The following is a 23,338-nucleotide window of genomic DNA, read 5'->3' as shown; positions in this document are numbered from 1 at the left end:
TCTGACTATTTTCAAAGTGTTTATAGATAAGTTTCCTTGAAAAACAATGCTTCAGCATACATAACATCGAATTTTCTATTATTTTCAAGAACTAAGTCTTGTCAGCGGTGACGATTTGTGTTTAGGTCCAAACACTGTTTCACTTTCGGTTTGCCAGAGTAACTGCATAGGAGAGTTGATTAAAATCAACTCCCAAAAATTATTTAATGAAGAACAAAAAAAAAAAAAGAAATGCATATACAGTGTGTGAATGTGTGATTTACCACACTAAAGCTTAGTTTCTTTTAAATTCGCATATGCAAATGCGGGGTATTTTACCCAGTTTTAAGCTGTAGTATAAATTTTCCCTCACATGTAAATAATCCCTTTTACAGTATTGAAAGTGGTACTCAGCAAATGTAATTAAACACTTTACATTTTCATTACTATGTGAACATTTCTTGAAAGTCAAATAGAATTGTGCACATCAGCCTCTGTCACAAGTCATAAGGAAATAACTCCATCTATATATTGTCATTCAAAAGCCAGAGGCCTAACACCTAGCTGCAATAATGTAGCCCTCTCCCGTTTTTTTTTTTTTTTGGGGGGGGGGGGGGGGGGTTTCGGGGGGAGGGGGGAGTAAACATCAGATATAAAAAATCGGAGAGGGCTACATTGTTACAGCTATGACTAACCTAATATCAAACAAGAAAAACATTCACAAAATAGATTGAAACAAACCTATCAAGTTGACTACTTTCATCATAGGAACTGAGAGAGGGAAAACAATGGTATGAAACTGCAAAAGATCAAAGAATCGTTATTGCATAAATATAGTTTAAAACAAGAAATCTTTTAAAGAAACAGTTGTCCCTTTTGTGGCTTTATCAATCTTAAAATGATTAAAGCTGACATGAATTCATAAATACGCATTATTTCCCTTTTATCTCCGACTACCGCCATATTAGTTGTCGATTTCCATTGTTCTGCTCATCGCTACACACCCCCTATATAAGACCGAGAGCACTATTCATGCTTCACCGCATTCAGGTATTTCATACACCGGAACACGTTACCTTGGACGAAAAGACGTGTAGAAACGCGTTTTGAACAAAAATAATATGACAGCCATTGCACTGATCAATAAGGAATATATCCAATGAACGACGAAACAAGACATACTGAAATCTAGGCACACAAACATAAAAAATCCTCGATATTTGTAGACCCTTTTCCTGTTTATCTTATAACATCACACATGCGCAACCACACACTGTGGGTGATCGAGCAATGTCAATGATCGCATAGAAACGGAGCGTTTTTTGAGAACCGATGGAAAAGAGTCGCTGTTACATTATTACTTTCTTGGATTTATTATCATTTAGCTACTGGGTTGGATGTAGTGCCGCCGGGGTTTCAAAAAGATGCAGACGTTGTGCAATCTGTATCGACGACACACGTGTTCGATGTGCATGTGAAGTAAGGCAGCATTGTCTGTGCAAAATGAACGGATACTAGTACCTTGGAAATTCTATCAAAGAATAAATATATTTTGTATTTTATTGATTGTTGTTTCCTTTATTCTCTATTGCAAACATTTTACTGCAATGTGTAGTAGATGCATTTAGAAGTCCGTGCAACCTGAATTCCTCGATCGGAAAGCAACCGACCGTAACTTTCTCGACCAGTATATATACCCCAGTGGCAGTAGAGGAGCGATCGAAACTAATATGGCGACCAAACACTTTTATGAATTCATGTCAGCTTTAAGTTCTTTCACAAGTCAAAATTTATTATTCTTACTAGACTTTGACCCGTGAGTGCATGGGTTGACATTGAATATGATATCAACATTTACGAAATAGATACATCGACGCACCGTATTGTTGACATTTACATAACAAAGCTTTAAGCCTACATTAATGCTATTAATTTCACTACACTCTGCTTAGTTATAATAATCTGACAGGCATTCACCACATGCCTCCCATATACCCGTAATGTAGCAGACAATTGCAGAATCGCTCCAAATCGATTCTGGAGAAAAATAAAGAAGTTGCATTGAAAATAACAGTCAAATTTTTCATAACAAACCATTCTGAGGCTGTAAATACTTTTCATCTAAATATTTAATTCATATTATTGAAGGATTCAACACTTTTTTACTCAAAGTTACACACCATATTGATATTCGGATCTCTTGGAATATTTCATAGTAAATGCACTGTGTTAGAGTAATCTCCCGTATTTTCTTTCATGAACAGAATATATATGTAGCAAATTTCCAATGAAAATTTACACGTTTTTGTATTATCGTTTCCGAGTTTATCCATGCAAATGTGATATTTCGGAAATATTAACTAAAGGGCCTTCCGTGTCTTAGCGTTAATGTAATGCGCATGTGCAAGATTGTAAAATCTAAAATATCCAGATGGTTTCCGGAATTAGTAATCTTCAAGTACCCATGATCTTTAAAATATATGAAACAAAAGACAGAACTCTTCTGATTTATCGGTATTAAAGACCAAAAATTCGAATCTGTTATTTCAATATAGTAGTATAGATTTACAATTAATATCATATCACATCATATGTGTTACCATTAACTGGTAGATAACATTCCTTGATTGGTGAGGAATATTGCATAGAAAATCTACAAACAATTGCTTTTTCTACTGTTGATAGTTTTTTTCATAAAAAAATATATGTATTACCTTCCTCGGATAGGGTGCTAAGGTTTGAATTTTCAACAAAATCCATTATGCCACTTTGACATGCTTGTGAGCCTTCAATAAAAAAATATGAAATCATAATGCACGTACATGAAACAAAAATAACGATCAAATGATGTTCATTCAGCAACATGTACCTGGGTTAGATTTTTTGGCTTTGAAAATATAGAGTTTTCATTCAATAAAATCAATGAATCTCTACATTCTACTATAAATACACATGTACTTTATAAGTACCTGTGCATCTAGAGAATCCAAATAGAATTACCTTTATTAGAATGAAGACTATCACATGTAGATTTCTCTGCAGCTAAGTTTCCCTCCTCTTGAACAATGGAATTGGTCTGGACTCCAAACAATTCTGGCACATACAGATACTCTGCAAAATAAGCATGCAGTAGAGAAATATAAGTGCTACCTCATTAAACATTAAAATTAAACATTCACTTATTAGAAATATGATATAAACTTTAAATATTTTTCACTTAAAGTAGTCCGAGTATCGCACTACGTCATAATACGGATTTTACAATAATGATATGACTTTTACAAAGCGTTTTTGATACCGGGTATTGATTTTGTTCTACATCGCTGTAGTAAACAATGGCAATAATAAGCAATTAGAACGGTAATATATGTATTCTATGAGAGATAGAACTGATTAATGTTGAGAAACTCGATTCTGTTAAAGTAAAATAAAAAACGAAGTTTCTGATTAACCAGGATCTCAGGTATGCTTATATCTTCCTTGTTTTGACCCCCCCCCCCCCCCGAATTTTTCTTTTTCTTTTACTAAAACCGGTTTAAATTTAGAGACAGAAGCTATTTCGAATTTAATAAATCGTCAATTAATTAATGTTTAAATGATATCTAACATTGTTGACAGATCTAGGCAGAAAACTGTAGCAAAATGTGATTTTTACGGATTTTTTCGTCAGGGTCTACTTGGTTTAGAGCTTATAGCGTGAAAAGTAATATCCGTCAACATATAATTTATTTTACCAAATCTTTTTTCTAAGATGTCAATCTATAGAATAAACACCTTGAATTTAAGTTTGAGTCCATAAAATAGTAAAAAAAATACCAAACGCGATACTAGCATTGCATTTTTTGTATTCTATTTTGATACATCAGATCCATAAAGCGTACTTACTTACAAAAATTTGCGCAAAATTATAGATGAGATATGGCTTAAATAAATATTTATACTCTATTTCGTATGTTCAGTTCTAATTTTCCCAAATTTGGTAATTATTTTTAGGAAAAACGGACGTCTGGCAAATATCATAATTGTCAATTATTTTCGCAAGGGGGTACAACCGTCTGAGAGGTGATAACAAACAAACTAGCATGTAAACATATATATATTCTTTTGTATATGTATTGCTAGAATGCATATTTATCATTTAAAGCTAAGCTTTTAATGATTGAGCCCATTTAGTGCCGAGTATAGGACTACCTTAAGGAATGAATTCAATATTTATTTGTTTTATACGATATAAAATGGTTTGGGGCAGTTTACGCTTTATGTAAGCGTAAACTGTTTCAAACCATTTTATATCGTATAAAACTAATAAATATTGTATTCATTGCTTATAATTTAATTTTTTTGTATGTCTAAAATAATAACATGCGCTACATTTATACACATACTATGTACATGTATAACAGGAGCGAATGCCTTATTACTGCATTTAGGAGACCTATTAAAACCAATGTATGAAGCGATATGGTTTGCATATCTTTTTTCATATAAATCAATTTTGTGTAATTTAAACAAGAAATCAAATATTCTGAAACCTAGCAAAATTGAAGGATTATTAAATAATCATTCATTTTACCTGCATACATAATATATTAAATAATAATGAATAAATCCTAGATTATGGAGACCAATTGCATATTAGAAATATCATTATGGAGACCAAATATTATTAATACAGAAATCAGGATTTAATATACAATATTCCAACTAAAATGTTATTAACACATTCAAGTAAAAATAAATAAAGATGATTTAATTCTCACTTTTTTCCCTGAGAGTCAAGATGTCCTGTTTTTTCGTTATGTTGCATCTAGCTCTAAATGAATCTGGGGTGGACTCTGTAAAAAGTATCGATCTATTGGAATGTAAATACAAGCTTCAACATTTACTTTTTAAATCATTGCAAATTTTATTCCTAATGAATAATTAGAATAAGTATATCAAATATATTACATTCATTACATTCCACTCATATCATGGAAATAAAATGCATTATCACAGCATTAAGGAGACCAAGCTCCAGGATCACATAATAACATTGCAACATTTAATTTAATTCATTTACCTCGTTCAAAATACTCAGTGTTTTCTCTGTGGGTCAAGACTTCCTGTTTTTCCATTGTGTTGCGGCTAGATCTAAATGAATTTAGGGTGGACTCTGTAAAAAGTACCAATATATTGTATTGCAATTTCAAGTCTCTAATACATCTTTATATCATTGCTAAGTTTATTCCTAATGATTAAGGGTGTTATTTACTCAGGGTTTGAGTTCTCAAATTCCGATTGTTATAAAGTTCAATGTAATGAGTAAAATTCGTTCTAAACACAAAAAGTATTTATGAAATGAATTATTATTGACAAAACATTCAATAGTTTTACTTTATTATGAAATTAGGCTCAAACAAAAATTGACTTTTAGTCAAACAGAGGACATTCGGACTAAATTTTGCAGATTTTGTTTTCTTCTAAAAGTTTTTTGGCAGTAGTCTAATATTAAAAGTTAGGATTTAATATTTAAGTGTATGTAATTTTGCATATTTTCCGTTAGTTTTACCTCACTTATTCATAAAAATAATCTTATGGCACGAATAATAAAAATATTGAAAACTGCTTAAAAACGATTAAAGACACAATATCTCAAAATTTTGATCATTGACCTCATATAAATTTTATGCCAACAGAATAAGGTCAATATAAGTAGTTCAATACCATAAATGTTTTTGTATTATCATCATTCAGTTTTTTTGTAAAATTGAATCAAAAATGGGAAGGGATTTGAAAAATGATAGAGGAAATTCGGACTGAATTATTTTTTAAAAATTATGCTGAAATCTTAATGTTGTGTACTTATTTAGTGCCACTACCATTCATAAAGTGTATCTTACTTTTTAAAGTGTTTAATTATTTGTAATATTTTTTACACTTAAGAAAATTTCAATCGTAGTGTAAAATTTTATGGGATTTTTCTTGATTTTTCAATAAATATTCAATGGCCATTAACTCAAAAAGTAGGTCATTGACCTACTTTTCTGAAAGTGAAATAACAATACAAGCAAAGGTCTATAACACACAAAAGATGGTTTTTCATTATCATCAGTGGATTTTTTTTTCATTCTGAGTAAATGTCATCCTTAATGAAAATAAATATAACAAATATTTTACATTCATTACATTCCACTCATATCATGGAAATAAAATGCATTATCACAGCATTAGGGAGACCAGACAAACAAGTATGTTAATTGTTATACGTAATTACATTGCAACAATGATTTTGATTTATTTACCTCCTTCAAAATGCTCACTGCTTTCCCTGAGGGTCAAGCTGTCCTGTTTTTCCAGTGTGTTGCAGCTAAATCTCAATGAAACTGGGGTGGGCTCTGTAAAAAGTACCAATATATTGTATCATAAATACAAGCTTTTTTAGTTTACTTCTTTATCTCTTTGCAAAATTTATTCCTAATGACTTATTAGAATAAGTATAACAAATATATTACATCGATTACATTCCACTCATATTATGGAAATCAAATGCATTATCACAGCATTAAGGAGACCAAGCCCAGGATCACGAAGCAATCTTTGAATTGAGGAGTAAGTTGTACACTGTATTACATTAATACAGTGTACAATTTATTATTATTCTTGATTAAAAACACTAACACAATTGAAATACTATTAAAAGAAACCTGATATAACATTGTTTATTACAAATTTCAATCAAAATTTTAAGTTAAATAATTTTGACTGACTGATTCAGAAATTTTGACATAAGTCTGAAATTGCTTCATGATTCTGAGGCCAGACCAATATGTCGATTGTTATACATAATAACATTGCAACAATGAATTTAATTCATTTACCTGCTTCAAAATGCTCACTGTTTTCTCTGAGGGTCAAGATGCCCTGTTTTTCCATTGCGTTGCGGCTAGCTCTCAATGACTTTGGGGTGGATTCGGACTCTGTAAAAAGTACCAATATATTGTATTGTAAATACAAGCTTCTAGGTTTACTTTTTTTAAATCATTGCAAATTATATTCCTAATGATTAAACAAAATAAATATAACTGTTACAAATATATTAAATCCATTACATTCCACTCATATCATGTAAATCTAATGCATTATCACAGCATAGGGAGACCAGATCAACATGTAGATTGTTATACACAACTACATTTCAAAGTATATCTAGTTAATATAAATGGATTTACATTAGTCTGAATTAAAATGACTGGGCTCTCAGCCTCTTGTTTTTTCAGATATTTTTTGCAAAGTGAAAATGAACTGCAGATGCAAAATTATTCTTTAAATAATAACATTACCCAAAACCTTCCTATTTTCATCTGATTCAGAATCAGAACTTGGCGAGTAGTTTGATACACTAAATGGGTCAGAATCCACATCAGAAGGAACTGAAAGAAATTAAAACATTATTGAAATTTTCTTTCATAAATGTTCATCAACTTTTAGTTTACCACATTTGGTAAGTGATGTTTTTATAAATATGACAACAGACCACTGACTAAATCAAAATGTTCAACCATGGCACAAAAACAAGACTGTACCAATATTCAGTGAAAAATGAATTCCAATTCAGATTGATGCTTAAATTAACTAACCTACCAAGTCTAATATTTCTATGTAAATGTATATTTTTCAAGAAGTACATTCTGTATACAATTTGCAAAATATACATATTCACTACAGAAACAAATGTTTGAATTAATCTAAGAAAAAACAATTTTGTTCTGCAAAGGAGACTCTCCACATTAGTGACAGATTCACAATGCACACTCATGTGATTAAGCTTTTAAAACTGAAATTTACATATTTTACAACGATTGATAAACAAGTTCTTTAACTTATATGAATAGTTTTTGTTGGCATGGATGTTAGCGCGAGTGGGTCATGATAAGGGAAGAAGTTAGAGTGACTGGAGAAAACCCACGTGTCCAAGCAGGCGACTAATGTACCCTATCCTATAAAACCACTGTCGATCATGGGGATTAAACTCGGGTTGCAGTGGTGATAAGCAAGTGCATTGTCCACTGCACAACTAGACACCTCTATCAAGCTTTTAAATTAATAGTTCTTGATAATGAAAACAACATAAATCTATTCAGGTCAGCACAAGAACCATATTTAATGTAAAAATTGAAAGAAAATCAAATAACTATCAACAAAATAAAGTGATATAATAAAAACAAAACAAAAAAACCATTACCAAAATCAAAAGAATCATCAGCCTTTTTCTGAAAGCAATCAAAACTAGTACCTGTAAAAACATGTACATGAACAGGAGCTAGTGTTGTCACGATGATTGAATTTTAATCAATGATCAGCTGGAAAGGTTGTCGATTTATCATAATCGATTTGAGATTTTAGAATCAATTATACTGGGTTGTTTACATTGATATTATACCTATCATTTTGTTTTTTAATCTGTATTGAATGAAATGAAAACTGTTGTGAGCTGGGTTTTTCCTTCAATCTCAAAAGACGTGTAACACTCTAACTAATGAAAATACAGCAAAAGTCTTATAAGCTTTTAAAAGTAAGTGAAAATAGCACTTACATACTTGAAATTATACCATAGCATAAAATTTAGTGCCCCATATCATTGAATTTAATATAATTTGTTACCGATTCGATTATTGGCTGATCATCAGTTAGTAATTTAAGAGACAACCAATTCTGCTGATTAATCGATCATGATTTTTTACCTATTTAACAACACTAACAGAAGTTTTAGGTTTGTTTTTCAATAAAAACATATATATTATCTTTTCTGATACTTTTTAAATTCTTTAGAAAAATCTATTTTTTACATAAGTTTAAAACAATGTACGAAAAAATTGCCAAAAAAAACCCCTAAAGCCAGCTGATAACAAGATATCCAAAGCCTGATTGTAAATCACTAAACTCTCTTTTTAATTATTTTTTGTGTATAATTAATCCAACCATTTTCCTACCTTGCTGCGCCACTGCAAGCTTTTCCCATCACAACCATAGTCATATAGTATCTCTTCCCCAACCACAATGTCTCTCTTAGCAAACAAACATAGGTATTCCCTTCCATAAAACACTTTGAGTTTCATGGAAAAGTTTGCATCGTCCTTGGCATCATTTACAAACTGGCAGATGTAGTCGTTCACTCCTTCAGCATCAATACTACATAAAAAGAATGGTATTTTTGCTTGACTTACAATTGTTTATAGTTATTTCTAGAAACATAACTGCCATACATTAATGTTAAAATAGTACATTTAGCTGCAGGTCTGTAACTCCTGGTCTCAAAAAAAAGTTTGGATAAACGTTGATTCGATTTTTTTTTTCCACATCAGGAGCTACACACCTCCAGCTTCATGTAAATATGTATAAATCGTATTACCAAAGTTCCTTTCCATTATATTATTAGAAAAATATTTTGTTTTCTGTGCTTGTCTTCAATCTCTCCTCTCCATCCTGTCCTTTAAATGTTTCTCCTGCATACTGCAGGAGTAAATCTCCACTGGCATGACTAGTTGTGCTAATATTTCCAAAACCTACATTAAAATCAAAAGCACCTGTGTGAAAGCATTGTATTTATGCAAAGAAAACTTTTGGATTAATAAACAACTACATTAAGCCCCATTCACAAGTGGCCCACGAGCATTTTACAACACTTGGCGATCAGACTTTTTTAGATTCGCATGAGCTCTCTCTTACGTTGCACGAGCTCTCGCATACGTTGCACGAGGTCTCGCATTCGTTGAATGCGTTTTAGTGCTTGCATCAAGTCTCCTCAAAAAAGTGGACATGCACACTATTCAGACGCGACCGAATGCGATCCAAATCATCGCAGTGCAATGCAGGACCAATAGTACGAACGTTTTACAACATTTTGTGTACTCGCAAGAGTGATGCACGATTTTTAAAGGTCGTGAGATGAATCGCTGCTGTAGAGAGAGAGAGAGAAAGAGAGAGAGAGAGAGAGAGAGAGAGAGAGAGAAAAGGAGTTGAACTTGATAATAGTCTACCATATTATCATATGTGCATGTTCTATTGAGAACATACATTAAATTGGTAAACAACAAAATATTTTACAACCATCGACTATTTCTATGTATGAAACATGTCATGTTATTCTATTAAAATAAAATCAACAATTACGGGGGATGGCGCCCCGGGTGCACATAAGCATTAAAATATAAGTATTAAAAAGTAGTTTTAAAAGTGTTGCTACATTGGTCATGCTTCTGGATTGAATGTTGTTGTGAGCACATTGTGCACAACGCTGTGCAATCAAGACATAAATGTTTGGCCTGGTCAACAGATTTTTTGGAAATTTGGAAAATTTTATCAACAATTTCATGAAGTTGGGAGAAATCATACACTTTATAAACCGCGAAGCGGTTTATTAAAAAGCGTAAACTGTTTCAAACCATTTTATATCGTATAAAACTAATAGATATTGAATTCATTGCTGATAATTTATTTTTTTTTTACTTTTCATTGTAGATAAAAACGGTCATTTGACCTTTGAAATGAAGCAAAATTGTACAAAATTCAAACGTAACGTCAGGCCTATTGATACGTTTTTGACGTTAGTCTTACTATGACGTAGGCAACATTCTTTATACGATATAAAATAGTTTTTTTTTAAGCCACTCAGAAAGCGCGTTACAACCGGAATTAGATTAATACCGTCTTCCTTGGAAGACGGTATAAAGAGTTGAAATAATTTACAGTCTCCGGACTGTGCACTTCCTCTCCTTTGTGATTGGTAGAAAATACATGATGTGAAAATTCACATTTATTTCATTGGTTGATAAACTGTTCGGCACAAGGGAGATAATTTTCTGATGATCGTTTTTACGTACGACTTAAGAATTTTTGTAGATTTCAAATCTTAAAAAGTAAGAAAACGAAAGAACAATATAATGGCACATAGTGAAATCCAGGCTTTCATTTTTCTGTTAACTAGTTAAAAGCAATATTCTGTAACATATTTTGTAATAATTTGTTCTTTTCATTTTGTTCTGATTATACAAATACCAATGAAATTTCATACGGTATGGCTAATATCAGAAAAAAAGTTTGTATATTAGATACGGTGAAACTAATATCAGTAAAACTGAATGATACTGAATGCAGTTGTATTAACTTTGATTTTACTACAGTAATTCAACCCTTCCTAAGATCTCTTTTTTCTACTACAGTCGATTTCAAATAAACAACACGCTGTAAATAATTTTCGCTTTTAAGCACGCACGCTTAAAAGGCACATATTTAAAAAAAAAAAAAATTCGGCACGCTATTGCATGGAGAAGAAGGCGACATTTATACAAAAAATAACTAAATTGTCTTTGATATCTTATTGCTGTTAAGAGTTTGCTCTAAAGACGGTAAGCTTTTTTAAAAAGCTAAACTTGTGATATTGTTAGTCTCGTTCAACCAGACGCTCGGCTGTCTCCGTAAAACTCCGACAAGATCGTCGGAGTTTTACGGAGACAGCCGAGCGTCTTGTTGAACGAGACTATGATATTGTATGATATATAGAGAATAAAACATGGCAGATCTTTATCCCACGAAGCGCTAATATCAGCCCGAGGGCCGAAGTATATTATATCATATATTTTATATACTGATATTGAATAATGTGATCAAATACAATAATGTACATATAGATTATTACATGGCAATTTTTATATCGCATAATATATTAGCCCGAGGTCGCTGTATATCAGCCCGAGATCCGTCAGGCATACAAACATACAGCGACCGAGGGCTAACATAGGATGCCATATAAAAATTGCCATGTTATGATTTTTTTCATCATATACTTATAGAAAATATCAAAGAAAAAACACAAAAACACCATGTGATGAATGAATATTGTTAACAAATCGCTCCGCATAGATATATATACTATCTGTGATAAACTTTCTTGAAATTTATGCGCATGTTTGTATAGTAAGTTGACGTTGAGGTAACTATTTCACGTCATACTCGGAGATCTGAGTTGAACGTCTACGTCATAATAGCCGATGATTAAGGGGTGTGATATAACATCTGAGGATTGCCGGAGAGGGGTTTGATATAAAATTTATATCACACCCCTAGGGTTTATATCACACGGGTAGGGTAAGCGAATTTTCGGTGTTTATCGCACAAGGCAGAAAATGTTATATTTTCTATTAGTATACGATATAAAACAATACAATGTCACATATTGCATCATTATTTATTACAGTATTTTTTAATCTCATATGTGTTGTGTATATTACCCGTGTGATAAACCTTTGCTATATCAAAACGGGTGATGCTTTATCAAATACTTCCGGTCCGAACTATTTTTGACACAGCCCCTCGCTTCAACGCTTCAGTGACCCATTTTCGAAGATTTGCTAGTACTCTCAACATAACTGTATATACTACAAAAATTTACATTAAATGGATTTTGTCAAAGATTTAAATTACAAATATGAAGGAAAACACACAACTGCGTAGCATAGGCGTCTAAACCTGGGCTATTTGGGGTGGGGGGGGGGCTTAGCCCCCCTTTTTTTAATACATTACCGTAACCAAAAGACCTTTTTTCTTGTTTGTCAAGATTTTTGATAAGTTTTGCCCCCTTCAAACGTTCCATTTGCTTCGTGTAATTTAAAAAAAAACTGCAAATTACGTAAAAGGAGTTCATCCTGACCACGCGATGAAAATGGAGCGTACTGGTTTTGTTTATATATAAGAACTTACCGAAATAATGTTTCATAAGACTTCGATTCCACTTATCACATATTCACTATTTTCAATTTTGAATCCTTAAGCTAATGTTTGCTTTATAATACATCAACAACAATTCCTCGTTCAAGACAATTCAAACTAACGAGCACTAAACTTTGTGTAATTGTCAACAAACTTGATATTCAAGTCTCCTGATCAGTATTTCCCAAACTGACTTATAGGTTTATTTCAGTTAGTGAAACTTTACATCAGAACAGTTAGATTTATCTCAGAAATGACGTACTAAATTGTATTGCGCAAGGTCACAATAACCGCATAACATACAACGTTGCATTATCGTTTTTAATCTTTGAAAAAAATAAATAAATTCAGGTCATATAAGGGACCGTCTCAAAAGCTTCATTATGTAAATCAAATAGAATATCTTTAATTGTGTGATTTTATATTTGCTTTATCCAACTCGTTGAAATGGTTATATTCGCTCGTCAAGCCTTGCGAATGTATACACAATTTCAACTTGTTGGATAAAGCAAATATAAAATCTCAAAATATAGATATTCTCTATGTATTGTATGGTTTATATTGTAAGTATGATAGGATGCAATATTGTATTCTATATTATTGTATTGATAAACATTGTATCTTATGATACTGTATGAAATGAACATATGATTATCATACAATTTCTAACCATATGATATAGTGATACGATATTGTGTCAAAACAGTACCCATGTATATATTTAAGATCATTAAGGAAGGAGTCTTCTCGTTATCAAACACTAGACTTTGATCCGTGCTTGCACAGGTTGGCATTGCATATTATGTCGGGCATTTACGAAATAGACACATCAAATTTGCACACCATGTTGACATTCAGAACTCTCGGAATTTTTCATATTTAACGTACTGAGTTAGAGTTATCTCCCTATTTTCTTTCATGAACAGAATATATATCAAATTTTTGATGAAAATTTACGCATATCTGTATTTTCGTTTCTCAGTTAATCCATCCAGATGTGATATTGTGGAAACATAAACTAAAGAGCATCCCGTGATTTAGCGTGAATATAATGCGTATGCGCAAGATTGAAAAATCCGAAAGATTCAGACAATTTCCGTATTTTTTAAAGGAAATTTTGTTGATTATTGATTAGCGAAGCCTGATTGAAAAAATAAAAACAAATTGGTAATCACCAATTAAGTACCAATGTTGTTAAAAATATATGAAACAAAAGACAGTACTCTTCCGATTTCTCGGTATTAAAGCCCAAAAATTCGAGTCTATTATTTTAATATAGTAGTAAAGATACTTCTTATAATTCATGAAAGTTTGACACAGTCAAACGGATCATATTACCAAATGATTCTATCAGTTTAATCAAATTTGACCTTTTTGTTTTCGCATAAAGGTCAGGTCAAGGTCACTACCTTTTTTCCTCAACGTAAAGGATGATAAAAATAAGTGTAGCACTTTGTAGTTCTGTAGCCATTTGTTTAAGATTTGAAGATTCTATTCTTCAATGAAATAATCGAATATCAGAATGTCTATAAGCTTATACTACTAAATTGGAATAAATATTTACATTGAAATTGATATTGCTTAGCCTGCATTTCCTCAAATTTTCTTAAATTTTGAAGAAAATTGGATTATTTTTTTATGCTCTCAATAATTAAATATTTCTGTTTTTTATGTATTATGAAGACCTTATATAAAGATATAAATTGACAGAAAAGCTAATATATTGACCATTAATAAGAGAGAAAAACTGATTTTAGTGATTTTTTCACAAAAATCAATGTATAGAATGGGCGCTTTAAAAAGCTAATAAAAATGTAATTTGATAGGCAAATCATATTTTAAAAACATATTGTCCTTTCTGATATATTTCATTTTATCAAATAAATATACAACATGACTACTTTAAGTAGTCATGTTGCATATTTTATTTGATAAAATGAAATATATCAGAAAGTACAGATATGTTTATTAACAGTCTATGTGTGTTTAATTTAGCTTTAAAATGACCTTTTTAAAGGCAACATACGTAATCAAATGGTAATATTTGCTGAGATCAAACTCAGAAAAAAGCCAAAGTGTTCAAAACTTGTACACCTATCATGCATCTGAATCATAATTACTTATGTACGATTTACTTCTGAACCTATATTTTATTCGACTTGTTCTGTTGGGATTTGTCCTTTTAGCTATTTCACATTTCCTCTTTAAAAAAAACTGTTGCGGTTTATTTTGGTTGTGAAGTAAAGTGAAAGGGGTGAGACTATCTGACGTCCCTGTGGGCTAAGGGCCCGCGAAGAATCAGACCTCGGATTACAAAACACAGATAGGTGCGACTTATGAAAAAGATCTTGTTCTCCCTTGACCAGGCTATGGATAAAACCGAGCACTGTCTCAAAACGCAATTGAGTGTCTTATACCAGTGGCCCAGAACAATGTCTCAACCCAACCGACCAAAACCAAGAGTCCAAGCACAAGATCTTCGTACTACATAGTGACTCTTCTCCAGGTTATTTCACCGTAACAAGGGTAACTGCGCTACTATTTGGTCTAAACACCACAGTTTACTAACGCCTCTTGCAGCCCATGTGCTCAATCGAGGATACCAACACCTCCAAGAGCCCAGTACCCAGAGAAGATGTTAACCATTGTGGTGGCGGTTACATTATCGACGGAGATAGAGGAGTTACGTTCTCTATTGCTGGATACAGCGTTGACATCATTGTACATAAATAGAACAGAGGTTTTTGTATAATACAAGCAGTATTATTTATTTGAAATATGGCATGGATGAAACTTAACACAAACTACATGTTTAGAGCGTTCTAGTTATATAGGTCTCTTTTAAATGTTTTTTGGGTTGATAGCGTGGTCACATCCAGTATCAGTCTTTGAAATACTCTAGTATGTGAGTGCACTCTGCTTGTTTACCTCTGTTATCTCTAAATCTAACATTATTGTAAAAAAGAATCAATAATATGCTATTTTTGGAGATGATTAATAGGTATTTAATGGTATAAATCAATACAAGTACGGAAGGTGACTCTTTCAACAAAAATGCGTGCCTCGCTATACTGATAACATCATTGTAAACTATTATTTCTTAAATGCTTTTGGTACGGGTCTCAATAGTTTGTTTTATGGAGATAAGGGACCAGGCAAAATTAACCACAGTGATGGGATCGGTATAAACAGGCATGGGACAGTGATGTTTTTCATGAAAAAAAAGCATGGGACAAAAACGTTTTTCAGTACTAAGTACCCATGGGACGAACACTTCTATAAAATGAGTTACAGCAAGTTCAATTTTTTTATTAAACAAACAATCTTTTCAAATTTCATTTAAGAGGGAGTTACCCTTCTACAAAAATCTAAATTTAAATCATGTGCACTCCCCTTGTTTTTTTTTTTTAAATAGGAGTGAAATATGAGTAATTGGGGAGTTTTTCCAAATATCTGGAAGTTGACCTATTGTAAAGGGATAGTTATAAACCTTTGTAAGTGGTTTTTTTAATAGATTAAGCAATATTTTGTAGAACCAAAGGAGACATACTATCAGGGCCTGAAGGTCTTGTTACATTTAATACTTGGAGCTGGTCCAGTACATCTTGTTCTGTAATAATAAAATAATCAATTAAACTAGACACGATCTCGTTGCGAGCAACGAGGAGGTCTTCCGTCTGATTTTAGTATTTGAGATATATGTTCGATCTTGATTTTGCTATTTAACAGCTAAACATGATCTAGAATAGAAAAACAGGGTCTACATTCTAAGGGCCAGATACGTTTTTGTTTCAGGGATAAGAGCTTTTTTCAACAAGTGTTTAGAAATCCGTCACCGTTCTTGAGATATCTGAGAAAAAAAACGTTTTAGGGGCCAGTGCCTTATCTCCTTATTTGAGCTGCTGAACCAAATTTTGAAGGTTGCATTTTGTAAAGTACATCATTATGAGCACCTTTTCTTCTATACTGCATTTCAAAAATATTTTCCTTTTTGAGATATAGGTGGTCATAGTTTATGGACTCTTGACCCCTAAAAAATCCTTATTACATAACACATGAATAAATCATTACATTACTTGGATACATAACTGTAAGATAAACATATTTGCTTCTATAGCCTTTCATAAAATTTCCCTCATCAAAGAGCCACAGATGAACATTTTTAGAGCCCTTTAGTTCCCTAATTTGCAGGACCAGCCCCTTTTTCTTGATATCAAATAAAAGGTCATTTAAATCTCAACACATTTTGTTCAACAACTGTTTAGAAATTCGTTACTGTTCTTGAGATATATGATAAAGAACATTTTAGGGGGCGATACTTTAACTCCTTATAGGGGCCGTTTAACCAAATTTTGAAAATTGCATATTATTAAGTACATCATTCTGAGTATCTTTTCTTCTATAATGCATTTCAAAATATTTTTCCTTTCTGAGATATTGGTGATCAAAATTCTGAACTTTTGGCCCCTAAAAACCCCTAATTACGTAATACATGATAATATCATTACATTGCTTGGATACAAAACTGTAAGATAAACATATTTGTTTCTATAACCGTTCACAAAATATCCCTCAGTAAAGGTCTACAGATAAAAGACTTTAGAGCCCTTTGGTCCCCTAATTTAGGGGCCAGCCCCTTTTTCTTGATATCAAATAAAAGGTCATTTCAATCTCAACCCATTTTGTTCAACAATTGTTTAGAAATTCGTTACCGTTCTTGAGATATATGATAAGGAACATTTTAGGGGCCGATCCCTTAACTCCTTGTAGGGCCGTTTAACGAAATTTTGAAAATTGGATATGATTTAATACATCATTTTGAGCATCTTTTCTTCTATAATGCATTTCAAAATATTTTTTCTTTCTGAGATCTTGGTGATCAAAATTCTGAACTTTTGGCCCCTAAAAACCCCTAATTACGTAATACATGATAATATCATTACATTGCTTGGATACATAACTGTAAGATAAACATATTTGCTTCTATAACTGTTCACAAAATATCTCTCAGTAAAGGGCTACAGATGAAAGACTTTAGAGCCCTTTGGTCCCCTAATTTAGGGGCCAGCCCCTTTTTCTTGATATCAAATGAAAGGTCTTGTAAATATAAACTTTTTTTGCATTACATTTGTTAACAGAATATTTTTCAGAAAAGAGATAAACTAAGAAAACCATGAAAAATTACGACGTTTTTTTAGTCTCAATTTTCGGGACCATGCGAGCTTTAACGCCTTTTGAGCATGACAAATATGAATACCAAATTGCACATCTACAATCTCTTGTCTACAATCCCTGAAAGTTTGAACTCAATATCTTTTACCGTTTAGGAGGAGATCCCTGGACAAGCCGACCCTCTGAAAATCGCTAAAACGTCATTTTCTCAAGAACGGAAATGACGTCATCAAAATAAAAAAATATATATTAAGTTCGGATTAATATCTATTAGATCTGTAAATTTCATGAAAATCGGTCCAGCTATATCCGAGAAATCGCCTGCACAAATTTTGTAAGAAAAAAAAAATAATTATAATAGGGAAAAAGAAACCGAACGAAAACAATAAGGTCTTCCGTTGGAAAACGGAAGACCTTAATAATTGGGAAGCCCAGGTCCATGCAGAGGCATACCTGGTTCATTATTAACAGTTGATACACTAGCAAAATGCTCGTTGAGCAGGTTAGCTAACGGACTATGATTTCTCGCATTATCACCGGTGTGAGATCGGTTTGTCCGGTGTGAGACAGCAGTGTGAGATTTTTCTGTCTTACACTGTGTATTACTACGCCGTTTTAAAACGTAAACAAACGTTGTCTGCTGTAGGGAAATGCAAAATAGTGCATTGAGATTATCTAATAAGTAATTGTGTTGCTTAATTAATTACAATTTTTCATATTTTAATTAAAAAAAAACTGTCGTATTTTTTCATTTAACTTGCACTATTTGAAGCACGCGGAGGGATAAACCGAAAGTAATCTTTTGAACGTCATAACAAAAAGTTGTCAAACATCAATTTTTAAACTAATATAATGCGAGAAAAATAATCATTCATTATATACTTGTGTGGGATAGTGAAATTCCACCTCGGGGCCAAGATTCACGGTCGAGGACTCGGCAGCCGAGTCCTAGACCGTGAATCTTGGCCCCGAGGTGGAATTTCAATATCCCACACAAGTATCCGAGTCCTAGACCTTGAATCTTGGCCCCGAGGTGGAATTTCACTATCCCACACTCGTAATAATGAATGATTCTATTAATCTCGGGGTTGACCATGGATGGTACGACCCACACGTTCCTTTGAGGACAACCTTGTTTACAATGTTGATTATAGCATTGTGGATAGTTTCCCACTTCTCTTTATTTCCAGAGAATTTTAAACATGTTCGTCTTGAATATTGTTACATGTCGTCGAATTTTATTTTCTTCTTCAAGTTTTGAAAACTCCTAACGATTACAATGAAATCGGTAGAGTTTTGAATCGGCTTTCTGTTATTTTTTTATTATTTATTACTTGTGTGGATTAACTTTGCTCATGTCTTATTATATATATATATATATATATATATATATATATATATATATATATATATATATATATATATATATATATATATATATATATATATATATATATATATACGACAATCCTGTATAAGGTCAACACTGCGTCGGATAATCATAGCATCAATGTCGACCCGGAAGAATGTCAACACATCGGTGTTGACATTGTTCCGCACCCTTCTGGTTTGGTATGATCTGCTTACTGAATGTCATTTTTCTTGTTATTATTCGAAAGATTGACATTTAATTGTAAAAAAAACTTTGCTTTGGTTTCTTTAAACTTATCTGCTTTCGTGTTTTTATCTTTGGAAGGAGGGTACCCTCATAGGAAGTATATATCGCCACCTTGATAATCATAGTGAGAATGTCGACACGCATGTTTTTTGACTTTCTTTTAATAATTCTAACTATATAAGAATAAAGGAATGAGTGCATACGTTAAAGTAGTAAAGAATTGATATAACCTGAAGATATCACAATGATTTTTTCAGTAGTGTTTAAAAGACTTCGGAATTTCTATTTTAACAGGCTCTAAAACCGGCATTCAAACTGTATATACATTTTGTGACGTCAGGCGGTTTATTTAGCTCGAAAACAATGGCGGACTAGGCTAGTTCGCTTCAGGAGAATTTTTGTTGTTTTCATGAATTGTGCAAGTTCAATGGAGTATTTTAAGGTTACTTTTTGTTCATTGGTGTTGTTAACGTAAGTATCTTCATTACTTGTATTCGTGTGATCATGCTTTTAGCTATATTATTCGTATTTTCGGTAGGTAATACCTCCTTTGTTTACACATGAACTACACGCTAGAAAGTAACAGTTATTTTTCTGGGTTAGATTTTCTCTTTATCACCACTATTCCTCATTTGAATCTGCTGTAAAAAAAAAAATAAGTATGAAATTGTGTACCGTGAATTACATCGATTTGCGTCGTTTAATTAATTTTAAAATATAATATGTGTGTCAATAGCATACTTTGTTTACCCATAATATTGGAATGGAAATAGTTGAAGTTGTCATACAAATAACAAAACACAAGAGATCTAAAATAGGATTTTTACCGATCAATATTTTCTGATTTTGCAATTTTGTTTGAATACAAGAATGTATTTCAGATGCAAGAAAATTATTCGATGCACTGTCCTAGGTACAGAAAATTTTCATTTTCATGTGACAATTATCTTTAAGGATCAAAGAACGGTTCAATTTTTTCTTTATTTGTCATACATTTATCTATCGTCTTAATTTGCCAAATATATGAAATATAAACCCTCAGCTTTTAATATTTCACGTCTAATTTTCAAGAATATGAACCATTTAAAATATTCCATACATGCATTTTGCGTGAAATCAATATGATATAAAAACATTAAATGGATTGTTTTGTGACAAATATACTCTCACAAGACGTGTTTATTTTGTTATTCATTGTAAAAGAAATATCTTCAACTAATATTAAAACATAGGTGAATGTAAGTTTTTTTTCTTCATTTACAGTTTTTACAAAAATATAATGACGTTCTTAACAGAATAAGTTTTCATTCGCAAAAAACGTAGTCTATTTTTTGAAAAAACTAAAAATTTTCATTCAATGAGAGGAGAAAAAAATTCTGGGGTTTTTTTTTTTACTTTTTGTTGTTGAAGTAGGGTATTGCTGAAAATTTTAAGTCAAGTTTTTTTTTTATTGGGTATAACTGATTTAATTTTGATTATTTAAAATCGGAGTTTGATTATTTAAAATCGGAGTATAGATACCCACTAAATCTAACCAGAAACTAGGAATAGTACATGTTCTTAATTCATGTTTTTAAAATGTAAACAAACGAGTTGCAGTCCTTGTAAATGGAATGCCGTAGTCTAAAAATAACCTGTAAACAAAGTGGCAAAACACGTGAATTATCTTCCCTTCACCATTCCTAGCACACATGTTTTGGCCGGTGAAAATAATGTGGCATGTACAAAATTTTTCTGGGTTTTCTTTATTATGGCAAGTAAAATATCCAAATTCCTTTAAAAAAAAAAGCGAGGAAACTTCAAATACATTTAAAGCCGTCACAAAACCAATATTCACTAAATGTTTATCATCACCATAACCACCATAATCACCAGAAGGACTTCAGCAAAAATTAATTGCTTAAGAGAAATATTGTGATGACTGGGGTATGCAAGTTAATTCCAATAAAACCAAAGTTATCATATTTAACAAAGCCGGGAGAACAATAAAACATAAATTTTGCTTCAAAATTTTCAATATTGAATGTGTACCAAGTTACAAATACTTATAGGCATTCATTTCACAGCTTCAGGGACTTTCTCACTGGCTAAGGTTGAATTACACAAAAAGGGATTGTAAGATTATTTCAAACTACGGAAAGATTTCCTGAGTCTAAAACCCCGGGATATCCACTAGCTTAAATGTATTTGACCACACTATAAAGCCAGTTTTACTTGATGGCTCTGAAATATGGGGAATCTTTTATGTCAATAACATAAAAATAAAACAGTCTAATGATATATTGATACAACAGTGTTATAACAACTTAATAGCTGAAACTTTACATCTCAAATTATGTAAAACCATATTGGGTTTGAATACGAAAAGTATGAACCATGTTTCACAAAGCTAAACAATCTTAATATTCAAAATAGTATGACATATTCTAATCAATCTGTAGACTGCGGATATCAGCGCATATACTTATCATTGATTTGGGCAGATATAATCACACACCTAGAACAGAAAGAATATGTAAAAAGTGTACACTTAATAGAATTGAAGATAAAGAACATTTTCTTATCCAATGCAGCAAAGTTACAAAGGAAAGAGAGGAACTACTGATTTCATTTCATCTAAAGCAAAACATTTTACTAGTTTGCAAGCAATTCCTTAATTTGTATTTCCTGGTCAAATATTGGTTTTTAACTTTTTAATCATATGATAAACTATTTCATATTTGTATGTACATTTGTATTTTGACATATTTATGTATGGTGTTAAACATAAATGTACAGAGGACATTGTATTGAGTGTATAGAAACATACACATATATATATATACTAATAAAATGTTTATGTCTGTCCTAGCTCTTTCAATCATCCAACTCTTTCCCTCTTGCACATTTTTATTGAATGTTTAATGTACATTGGATGCTGTATGTACAATCTTCATGTTGCCCCTTGAGGGCCTTAATTGGTAAATAAAGAAATTAAAATTGTTTTGTACGATTTTTATACCGTACGAATTCTATACCGGGAATCATGTATGTAGAAAATTAAATATTTTTAAAAACATTTCTGTCCGGTTTCTTGCATATTGATTTGTGTTTTTTTTTTAATTTTAAAAAACCCTATTTTATTTCAGATAGTTGATCCTGTCATATGGTGTGGCTATTGATTGAAGTACTTGATGAGTCTTGAAATTAAGCAAGCTGATTTTGTACTACAGTCTGTTGCTACTGAGTTTTCCAACACCAGAAATGAGTTCCAATTCCTGATTTTGATACATTCGATGACCAACGGATTTTTTGAACTTGTTTTATTAAAAAAGGTGAAGGCACATTTTTGCACCTGAATAAATTCTTCATTATTACAGTTCAATTTTTTCTGTAATATATTGTTCTGAGATATCATTTTTAAGAAGACAAAAGATAAACCAGCAGACATATTCACAAAACTTTTCTAAGTTGTGACTTAAGAGTGTTACTCACATATGACTTAGATAAAAAGTTAGAAAAATCCTTAGATCAGCTTAAGACATACCTTATGTTGTAGATCGACGGTATCCTATAAAAACCTTATCAAAAAAATTATTTTATAATATTATATTCAGTACTTTAATTTAAGAGACTTTTATGGGGAAAAATCACCATGAATTTGACAGAAAAAAATTAATTAACACGAAAAAAACCCAGTATATTTCAATTTGTATACATTTTTAAAATAAAGGTATCTATTGAGATTTACAATGAAATTAGTAGCTAGTAAAACATGAGAATATAATACAATCCAATGATTATTTTAACAAGAAATTTTCTTGAAATTAGACACTCTTACCA

The 23,338-nt window shown here is 31.8% G+C and overlaps 1 protein-coding gene across 8 annotated transcripts in view; it reads right to left on the bottom strand.

Moving 5' to 3' along the window:
* LOC105324075 (uncharacterized) overlaps positions 1 to 23,338 on the bottom strand; it is a 275,728-nt gene that overhangs the window by 4,736 nt on the left and 247,654 nt on the right. For all 8 annotated transcript variants that reach the window (XM_066083752.1, XM_066083773.1, XM_066083757.1 and 5 more), the window contains 10 exons: positions 9,371 to 9,524; positions 8,952 to 9,150; positions 7,302 to 7,391; positions 6,840 to 6,938; positions 6,264 to 6,356; positions 5,042 to 5,134; positions 4,740 to 4,814; positions 2,980 to 3,090; positions 2,694 to 2,765; positions 721 to 778 (listed from right to left, as the gene is read on the bottom strand). In XM_066083752.1, coding sequence (XP_065939824.1) covers positions 721 to 778; positions 2,694 to 2,765; positions 2,980 to 3,090; positions 4,740 to 4,814; positions 5,042 to 5,134; positions 6,264 to 6,356; positions 6,840 to 6,894 — 557 coding nt within the window. In that variant the 5' untranslated portion in view covers positions 6,895 to 6,938; positions 7,302 to 7,391; positions 8,952 to 9,150; positions 9,371 to 9,524. The remainder of the gene's footprint in view (positions 1 to 720; positions 779 to 2,693; positions 2,766 to 2,979; positions 3,091 to 4,739; positions 4,815 to 5,041; positions 5,135 to 6,263; positions 6,357 to 6,839; positions 6,939 to 7,301; positions 7,392 to 8,951; positions 9,151 to 9,370; positions 9,525 to 23,338) is intronic.

The sequence above is a fragment of the Magallana gigas genome, chromosome 1 (genome assembly GCF_963853765.1).
Source record: "Magallana gigas chromosome 1, xbMagGiga1.1, whole genome shotgun sequence".
Lineage (NCBI taxonomy): Eukaryota > Metazoa > Mollusca > Bivalvia > Ostreida > Ostreidae > Magallana > Magallana gigas.
The sequence above is the reverse complement of the archived record's forward strand: the minus strand, read 5'-3'. Positions and strand labels throughout refer to the sequence as shown.